The sequence below is a fragment of the Callithrix jacchus genome, chromosome X (genome assembly GCF_049354715.1).
Source record: "Callithrix jacchus isolate 240 chromosome X, calJac240_pri, whole genome shotgun sequence".
Lineage (NCBI taxonomy): Eukaryota > Metazoa > Chordata > Mammalia > Primates > Cebidae > Callithrix > Callithrix jacchus.
In genome coordinates, this window is record NC_133524.1 from 52,959,181 (window position 1) to 52,969,492 (window position 10,312).

The 10,312-nt window shown below is 43.9% G+C and overlaps 1 protein-coding gene across 2 annotated transcripts; it reads left to right on the forward strand.

Moving 5' to 3' along the window:
• Window positions 1-283: 283 nt before the first annotated feature.
• Window positions 284-8,506, forward strand: LOC144576393 (X antigen family member 5-like). Of its 2 annotated transcripts, none has more exons than XM_078362988.1 (5): window positions 284-370; window positions 2,538-2,614; window positions 3,124-3,238; window positions 5,068-5,193; window positions 8,081-8,506. In XM_078362988.1, the coding sequence occupies exons 2-5, from the start codon at window positions 2,546-2,548 to the stop codon at window positions 8,101-8,103; spliced, it is 333 nt and encodes a 110-aa protein (XP_078219114.1). In that variant the 5' UTR covers window positions 284-370; window positions 2,538-2,545; the 3' UTR covers window positions 8,104-8,506. The 2 variants fall into 2 exon arrangements, with proteins under 2 accessions (XP_078219114.1, XP_078219113.1); XM_078362987.1 differs by having other exon boundaries at window positions 284-493; window positions 8,081-8,496.
• Window positions 8,507-10,312: the final 1,806 nt, after the last annotated feature.

The following is a 10,312-nucleotide window of genomic DNA, read 5'->3' on the forward strand; positions in this document are numbered from 1 at the left end:
TGAGTTTTGAAGGGGAAACTCTTTGTGGTATTTGAGTCCCGAAGGCACAGGAAACCACCCACAGAGGGCACATTCTGAAGTCCTCAGTGGGGACCTGGGACAGGGCGCAGAACTGTTGGGTGCAGGTGGGGTGGGGTAGGCGGGGCACGGCTGGGCGTGGCGAGGAGGCGGGGCCACAGCCCACAAGGCGGGCACCAACTTCACTGCGCATGCTCTCGGTGCACCCACCTGCGTGCGCGCGTGTTCACTGGGCGGCTTCCCATCGGCCCCTTCGCCACGTGGTGAACGTCGCGGAGCTGTGAGGGTGTGAGGGTGTGAGGGTTACTTTACTGCGGTCCAGACCGTTTCTACCGCTAGTGAGACTCAGCTGGTAGGTCCACAGACCAGTCAGTCCTCCCAGGAGTGGAAGTGTGAGCGAGTGTGAGGAGGAGCTTGTGGCTTTCCAGGGCATGGGGCAGCGTGGTCCGTGGCCTCCCACATAAAGAATCTTGAGGTGATAGTCCTCCTCATGCCCGGGCGCCATCTTGGTCCTTGTGGTGGGTTCCGAACGCCGGAGGAAGTTGCGCTGTGGAGTTGCGGTGTCAAGTGAGGACGGGGAGAGTGCTAGGGATGCTCTTGGAGGTATCCACGTCTTGAAAGGGCCTGGAACCCCGGAGAGAGGACATGTTCCAGACTCCTTCGTAAGGACTTGGGAAAGGGCTGGGTGGGAGGTAAGGAGAGGTTCTTGAACGCAGTGGGTTAGAGACGGGAGCTCACAGGTATATAGAGCGCTTGGCACAGGTGTCCAGTGAGGAGCGCCCAGGGCTTCGTCTCGATGTCTCAGTTCTACAGTGGAGGTTTGAATGAGTGGGACCATGCGTTCCAACAAAACTTGATTTTAGGTGGGAAATGGGCTTATCAGATGGGTGTGTAACAAAAGCCATGGTCACTGCAGTTTTAATTCACCAGCTGTATGTTTTAAAGATCTCCACTATGAAGAGTCCAGTTGTGAAACCAACCTCATTGGAAATAACCCTGTGTCATTGGCCAGGAGCCTTAAGACATTGCTTAGGTAGCTTGACCAATTTAAGGGAGTGTGCACGCATTCGATTCAGAAGGCACACACACTCACTTGCCCCGAGACTTACTTCCAATGTATTACCAAATGTTTTGTAAAAATTGCAAGTTGGCATTTCACTATGGAAGTGGTCAGATATACCTACCCTGTCAAGTGCATTTTCCGAATCGCAGCTTTCCGTTTGCATTGTGAAATATGAATTGGCAAGGAAGATCAAGATAGGCCTATACCGAGGCGATATGTACAGTGGACTCAGCGGGTTAGGCCCACGGGCCCATCACACTGGAAGCTGAAGTGTGAGTGAGGGTGAGGAGGAGACAGCAGGCTTCCGAGGGTCGTGCCTCTTGGTCGGTGACTCCAAGGGAGAAGGGCCTTGAGGCTGTCGTCCTTCTCATGCGGCTCCATGGCTATGGGCCTTCTTGTGTTGTGGGAGTCAGAAAGTACCAAGAAGAAGGGCCTTGGAGTGGGCGGCAGGGGCCGGGGGGCGGCAGTTAGGTGAAGCTGTGGCGATGCTGGGCTTCTGTTGGCAGTATCCAAGTCTCAGAAACGCCTGGAACCCCTTCCAGAGGACAGATTCCATACTCCTCAAGGGGGATCAGGGCTGCGACGGCGTGGGTGGTAAGGAAGGGGCCTGGAAAGCGGGAGCACTCTGGGCTGGTGTTCGCAGCCCCAGGGTTTGTATAGCGAACCTCAGAGGTGCCAGCCCGGTGAGGACCCCCCACAACTGTGTGGCAACTTCTCAACTCCATCTTGGAAGTTCGAGTGGACGGGTGGGGCTCACCATTCCAACAAAACTTCATTTTGGAAGGGAAATGGGCCTAGCAAATGCCTGTGTGACGAAAGCTGTGGGCACTTAAATTTTAATTCTCAAGCTGTATTTTCTTAATTGTCTCACTAAAAAGAGACCAGTTATGAAACGAACCCTCATTGGAAATGCCGTGTGTCTCTTGCCATGAGCCCTAAGGCATTGCTCAGCTAGCTTGATAAGCTTAGCTGGTTGTGCAAGTATTCGATTCAGAAGGCATACACACTCATACATGCCCTCTGACTGACTTTTCAATGTATTACCAAATTTTTTAAAATTGCAAGTTAACATATGGCCTTGGAAGTGCTCAAATATAGTATCCTCTCACGTGCGTTTTTCCGGTCACAGTATTCTGGGGTTTTTTTGTTTGTCTTTGGTTTTGTTTGGTTTGGTTTGATTTTTTTTGAGATGGAGTTTTGCTCTTATTGCCCAGGCTGGAATGCAGTGGCGCAAACTTGGCTGCCTGCAGCCTTTGCCTCCAGAGTTCAAGTGATTTCTTCTGCCTCTGCCTCCCTACTTGCTGGGATTACAGGCACCTGCCAGCAAGCCTGGCTAGGTTTTTGTATTTTTAGTAGAGACAGGGTTTGACCTTGTTGGCCAGGCTGGCCTTGAACTCCTGACGTCAGGTCGTCCACCCACTTCGGCCTCCTCAAGTGCACACTGTTCTATTTGCAGAGTGAAGTATGAGTGGGAGAGAAAGAAAACATAGACCAATGCGACATGTGCGACTTGTTCAGCTGACCAGGCCTGATGTGAGTGACTTAACATTTGATGTTTTCTATTAACAGAATTTTGTTGTTGCTGTCGTATTGTTGTAGAATTAGTTTAGATATATTGATGAAGTTCTCCCATGTTGATAAGAAGTGATCATTGCAGCTCATGAAGGAAAGAGTAACCCAGAGGACTACATACTCGTCGTGTTTGGATGTGTGATCTTGTGCTCCCCAGATTTGACTGGTGATTTCCTCCTCATGCTTATTTATAGCACAGTATACACATTCAACCCGACGTAAATTAAAATGGCGTCCAAAGCCGTTGAGGGTCACAGTCTTAGAGTTACCTCTCTGTGGGAAGCGTGACTTTATGTAGAATAAGTATGTGGAATAGTATTGGGATAGTGTTGGGGCACGTCTTTAAACATGCGTATGATCAGAAGTATCTATGTAATGTGTATATTCATATTATTGACATGCATTGAAAGGAAATTTTTTATCTACACACACACACACACACACACACACACACACACACCTTTTCCCAGGAGCCCAGTGTGCCAAAGCCTCAACAAGAAGAAACACCAGCTGAAAGTCGGGATCGTACACCTGGTCAGAAGAGAGAAGTTCAGGGTGGACCTAAGATTCGAAGAACTGGGAAGGGTAAGAAAGAATGTGTATGGGGGGAGGAGGCCTATGTGTGCATCATGCCTTATGCCATGACCAGTAACAGGAGGATTGGGAAAGAATCTCAAGCCTTTATTGAGAGTTGGCTAGAAACGTGATGGGTATAGTTTGCAGCTTCCTGCAGTCCCTGGGTGTGAAGAATCTTCTCTTTTTCTTCGAGATGCATTTTGTATGCTTGAAAATACACTCCTTCCTAAATCAGATGAAACCATTTAATTGGTTGTATGAAAATGTACATTATTGCACTAATTTAATTTGATCTTCTTAGGATGTTGCAGTGTGATCTTCTCAGCCATGGCGGCCACGGTGTTGTAAGCACCCTTTAACAGCACGTGGAGTGCCAAGTCACCATACCTTATAACACCCTGAATAATGCCTATTTGCAAGGGGATGTTAACGTTAACCTCATTTTGTAAATAAGAAAACTGCGGCCAGGTACAGTGTCTCACGCATGTAATCCCAGCATTCTGGGAGGCCGAGGCGGGCAGATCACCTGAGGTCAGGTGTCTGAGAACAGCCTGGCCAATATGGTGAAAACCTGTCTCTACTAAAAATCCAAAAAGTAGCTGGGTGTTATGGCACATGTCTGTAATCCCAGCTAAGCCTGCTGAGACAGGAGAATCACTTGAGCCCAGGCAGAGGAGGTCGCGGTGAGGCGAGATCGTGCCACTGCATTCCAGCCTGGGAGACTGAGTGAGACTAGGTCTCTAAATAAATGAATGAATAAGAAAACTGAGGCTCAGAGACTGAGACTTAACCAAGAACACTTGACTCATGGAGAAAGAATTTATATTTTGTGCCAAGGTTTGCATTCTTCCCACCATCTATGTTAGAAAATGTGAATGATTTTGCTTAAAACTGCTTAATAGTCAAATAATGTCTGTACTGGAACATACGTCAGTATTGGCTCAGGAATAAATGCAGTTCAGTGAAGCAGGATAGGAACCCCAGAAAAGAGGCCAACGAACGACAGCCACTGTTTCCTTTGGTGTGTATTTTTGACAGTATGTTTGGTAAAAGGTGGATAATTCAGGACACTGGCCTACAGGTAACTATATTAGTAGGATTTTTAAGGGGCTTTTAAAAGTCATTTCAGTATTTTTATAATTATAAAACTCAAAGTATGATAAGATTATCACGAAACAAATTGTTTCCTCAACAGATGGCATTTTCAAACTCAAGATAGACAGAATTTTGGCTATGGGCCATTTTAGCAATTCACTGTTAAGGGGGTTCTAGGATATGACAGCGATCAATGCCCATTAACTTCTTTACACATCAGTTACCATACTCTCATTGGAAGACAGTGATTTTGCTGCTGTATTTTGTACTGTTTCTTAATGACATTCATGTATGGAAAGTCACATATAGGGCCTTCGGACCAAAGCGTTACTTTAATTAAGATTAACCCCAACATTTTCAAGGTACCTCAACAGGGGATGAGTGTCATGACTATAAGATTTGTCATAGGCTCACCAACACATCGATTTACACCTTCAGAAAATTACATTAACTTTTGATTAAAATGCTATCTGTGGGCAGTCTTCAGATTTCCCGGGTAGCTATATGTTGATAATACACAGTGGTAAAGTATGGGGAATGTAGGTGTGGTGTGATTTATCCTCAGATTGTCATTTAAGATATCATAATACCTGGAAGACAAAGATGGGACGTCTTTGCATCACATTTATTACCACAGCAGCGTACAGGCTTTTATCGCGTAACACTGAGGAAAAGAATGTGATCATTTCCTCATTTATCATTCTTGTTTCGCTGCTCCAGCCTATATCCTTTGTATTTTTTAGTGCCTGGCCTGAAAGCTGATCTCCAGGAGCTGTCTCAGTCAAAGACTGGGGGTGAATGCGGAGAAGGTCCTGATGTCCAGGGGAAGATTCTGCCAAAATCAGAGGAACTTAAAATGCCAGAAGGAGGTACGTTATCCATTAAGATGCAAAATTATTTGCTTTCTGTCTTCCACAATATTATACTTTAGATAATAAAAAGAGAGAACATTACTGCCCCTTGAGAAACAGTCTGAATGCAGACTTTGTTCGGAAGGTAGTTCAGACCCCAGAATCCTGACTGCAGAACTGAAACACTATCAGATACAGACAGAAATTGGGTCAAAGCTGTATTTAATCATCAAATAAAAAAAGTTTTCTTCTGAGTATCACCAACAGCTAACAATTTTCAGACTATTTTCTCATTTCTGCTTTTCTCAAATACATTGTAATGCCACCTTGTATGAAATATGCTGACCCTGAAAGAGACTCTAGTACCAGCTCTAACACAATTTTTGAGATTCTGAACAAATCTCGTAAGTCCTAAACCCGTTTCTCTTTTATTGAAAGTAGTGAATGCCCATCAGATAGATTCAAATCCACTTCCACTTCAGTGCTGGTTTCTGGATGCTCTAGTTCTGTTGGAGAGAGTGCAGAGATATTCTTATGTTCATGATTTGTTTCTCATAATAATGAGCTTCAGTCCAATTACAATACCCAAGTTGAGATTTCATTGTCCCTAAGACAATGAGTGGGCACTCTGCTTGATGTTCGTTTACCTGTACGGAGACTTTCATGGGTGTTCTTGGATTTTCTCAAATCCTAAATTCTCTCAGGCTGTTAAAAATTGCATTTTTTTTTTCACACGGAGTCTCGCTCTGTCACCCAGGCTGGAGTGCAGTGGTCTGATATTTGTTCACTGCAACCTCCGCCTCCCGGGTTTAAGCGATTCTCGTGCCTCAGCCTCTCATGTAGCTGAGAGTACAGGTACATGCTCCCATGCCCGACTACTTTTTTAGTTTTAGTAGAGTCGGGGTTTCACCATGTTGGCCAGGCTGGGATCGAACTCCTGATCTCAAGTGATCCACCTGCCTTGGCCTCCCAAAGTGCTGGGATTATAGGGGTTGAGCCACCTCCCTTGCCAGACCCAATGATTGCATTTTAAAGTCTTCCTGCAGTGAACCCTTGAATGACTGAATAATAAAATGGAAAGAGACAAGTCACGTTTTCTGGCTCACGAAGTAGGGATCGTGCACGCAAATCTGTGATGTCCAAGCTGGTTGTAAGATGCCTGTGGTAGGCATGCTTGCTACTCTCCTGCAAGTCTTTGTGAACCCCTGTGTGTAATTAGACTGAAGACACACATGGTAACCTCTAACCATATCAGAGGTTATATATTACAGGTTTCTGCCTTGAGTCTTCAAACGATACGATTTAAACTTCCAAGACTCTAACGTACTAAGTCCTGAGTAGTCTACATAGGTATCTTTTATACATATTTTCCAAATTGCTGACTTAATTAAAAGAACCTCTGAATTGAAAGGAAGCACTGCATGTTTAGGGCAGAAATTATCTAGATGTCTGTACTCCACGCTGCTGAACAACTTCATTAGACTATTTACATTAAAAGATTGCTTTCACACGATTTCCAGGAGCCTATTGAACAAACTTCAATTGTATTCTTAGGATAGTCATAGCATTAGAAGTATGTCTTATTAAAATAGACAGTAAATTACATGATACGAGAAAATAATATAAATAAAAAAGTGATAAATGAGTCACAGAATAAACTTAAGGGAAAAGGACACAGGCAGTAAATGAAAGAGGCGAATCATTAGCAAAAGTAAAACTAATCCGAAAGTAATACATTTGATAGATCTTTTTTTTTTTTTGAGAACTAGCTGGGAAGGGAGCATCCAGTAGATTAAACAATCTAGAAGAAAATGGAAAAGGCACAACATGGAATATGAGTGAACAAGACACAGGTATTGAATGTAGGGCATAATTGAAAGGGAATACATTCCTGAACACTAATGTTTTCAGAGTGTGGATGAAACAAACGGTTGAAATGCCAGAAATGCCTACATTATTTAATATATTCCTGTAATACGTCAATATCTGAACATCACAAAGGCTGTGGAAGAACTTGTGAAATTTGCCAGTTGTCCCTCAAAAACAGTTAATTTTAGAAGGAAATATTTAACTTTTCCATGTGTCTAACTCTTCGATTTGTTTCCCTCTCCATTTCTTTTTTTTTTTTTTTTCCACACTGGTTATGATGTATAACTCTTTCACATTTTAATATCAATCATGATAGTGATACCTTAAAACTTATATGACCATTTAATTAATTATACAAACCAGAATACTTTCCAGTGAAAAATGTGTCATTATTTATATTGACATAAGGACTCTAGGTGAAAACTGGATGCAAATGGTTAGTGTATGTTAAAGAAAAAAGAAGGGCAAACTAGCTCAAAGGAATATTATTGCACTTCCACACAATAGAGAGAAAAAACACAAAACTGTCCTTTCTGTTCACTTCACTTATGTATTTCCTAATGTGACATTAACTGTTCTCTCAAAAGATAGTTTTCGGACTATTTGTTTCAAGCCAAAACATTAAATGATACATTGTTTCTGAAGGATTTTTTTTTCAGAAATTCCTTCTGTTTCTTAGGTTTTTGTGTTCTGCCTGTAGTTTGAGTAAAACTCGACACAATGTTTCCTATCTAATCTAAGCCCGTTTTAATAGGTTCACTTGATTTAATGTGTTCTGGCCTTGGACTGTCTTTTGGTTTCCTTCCAGCATGAAAAGCAGGGTGTGCTCAAACAATGTTGCTGCTGTATATGCACGGAAGTGTATCATCAAAGTCCCTACAGAGGTCTAGTTGAATGTTAGCCATATGGTGACTTTTAGGCTTCTGTTTTTAGTCCATTGTATAAAACGAAAACTTTGATGTCCTTTGCATACCTTTAATTTCGTCTGAATACCGTTGTGCTAGTAATGTTCCCTCCTGTTATGTTTCTCTTGCAGCGGAAGGGAAACCTCAGGTTTAAACGAAGACGAGCTGAAAGAATGCAAACTGAATTTCTCTGAGATGTTTGACTTTTAAAAATCTCAGTAAAGTTTTCCAGTTTTCTCCAAAGAAGCGTTGCACATGTTTTGTTCATTTATTCTCACGTAATAGACACTATTGAAAATTTTGGCCTCGTGCAGTTGCTCACACCTATAATCCAACACGTGGGGATGCTGAGGCAGGAAGATTGCTTGAGCTTGGGAGATTGAGACGTGCCTGGGCAACGTGGCAAAAACGCCTTCTCTACAAAAATAAATGAATGCATGCATGAATGTATACATGTATGTGTGTAGATGTGTGTAGGTGCAGTCCCAGCTACTCTGGAAGCTGAGGTGGGAGGATCCCTTGAGCCTAGGAGTTCGAGGATGAAGGTAGTCACGTTTAAGCCGCTGCAACTCCAGCGTGGGTGAATGAGACTCGTGCCTGAATAAAAAGCATAATTTTTCCAACTTTGTATTCTGATTTGGCTGGCATACACCTGTGTGATATTATGAAATACATATTTGGTGCTGGACCCTGCTTACTGTCATACAGCTACAATTTGTAAGAAACTCCACATAGTGATGCCTTTTTGTATGCTAGTGAGTTGACCAATGGCTGGGAGCTCCTAGGTAGCTCTAGGATCAGGGATTAGAGGGTTAGCCTTTCAGCCCCATCCCCAACCTTCAGGACATGGAGAGGGCTGAGGTTAAGTTGATTTCCAGTGGCAGGCCAACAGTTCAATCAATCATGCCTATACAATGAAACCCCCATCAAAACCCAAAAAGCAGGGTTCAGGGAGCTTCTGCCTCGGTGAACACATGGAGGGTAGCATGCTCGTAAAGGCCATGGAAGCTCCCTGCCTCTTCCATCATCCCTTCCCCTATGTACGTCTTTATCTGCATCCTTTGTTAAGGTAGGCCATTTGCCACAAAATATGTGAGAATTCCCTAGGCTATAGAGCTGGATGAAAGAACTAGGGCCTAGGTAGACAAAAGGGGAAAGCAACCAGGGAAACTTGCTGAAGCAAAATTACTTGGATCCTACCTACACTGTCTCCTTACGGGCTATGGCATGACACAGCCGTGGGATTCCATCCTGCCTCTCACACACTGGCTTTGAGACGATGGGCAAGACACTTACATCCTGTCGGCCTGTTTCCCCATTTCTAAAGTAGAAATTAGAATATTTACACTAAGTACTTGCTATCAAGAATAAATGAAATAACATAGGGAGCAGATATTACACTGCAGATAAATGTACTGGTTATCTTTCCTTAATCCCTTTAACATTTCAAAAATGTTCACTCCATTGTTGTTTACAACTACATCTCTAGTATGCGTTAACTGCTTTGGAATTTCAAGTAAGAATATCAAGCCACCTTTTTAAATGCATTTGACTTCGGAACCTTATTTGACTTAAATATATAAATTAAATAGCATTGTGGCTGGTATCGGACATGGCATGGATTCTGAAGCTGACTTGTAAACGACCCAGGTGTGACGAGGCCAACCCTGTGTCAGTAGTATGCGTGTGATGCCATGAAGAGTAAGTCTATTCCAGTCAGGCAACACCACACAATTCAATATTGTAGCGTGTCAGGAGCTCACGCAGTCCCTAAGAAGCCCTGTGGTGGCTAACAAGGCCAAAAGGATCGCCAGTTCAGTTGCTGTTTCGGATTGTCATATATCCATAAATTTGGCGGGTAAGAAGACTGAGCCCAAATGGAAGAAAGTGGTTGATTACTTGCAGACACAGCAAAGGCAGGGTCAGCATTGTGTCAGCGCAGTGTTCGTAGACCCACAGTACGACACTGAATCGGAGCTACTCAGTGACAGCACAGATGGTGGGTCTCTCATCCTGTGAGGAGCCCACAGTCATACCCTGAGGCCAATTTTGAAACCACACGGAATCCTGAACCCCAAATCACACTTGACGGAGCTGGGACTATGGGACAGCAGGGGTGACCCAGCTCCAAAACATCCCACACAGAACACCTAGGGATGTCATCCATGCTCGTGAAGAGGAGGAACCTGTGTCAATGACCACCCTGAAATGACTGCCTTCTGACAGTTCCCCTAAACCAAAGAGGCAACTCAACTGTTTGTACTGGAGGAGGAACCTTAGAGGGAAAGGTCCCTCAGTGGGAGACTATGTTGGGAGACTTGGCCAGCTCCTGCCTGACGAAGCTATGTCCTTCTGAAGTTGGC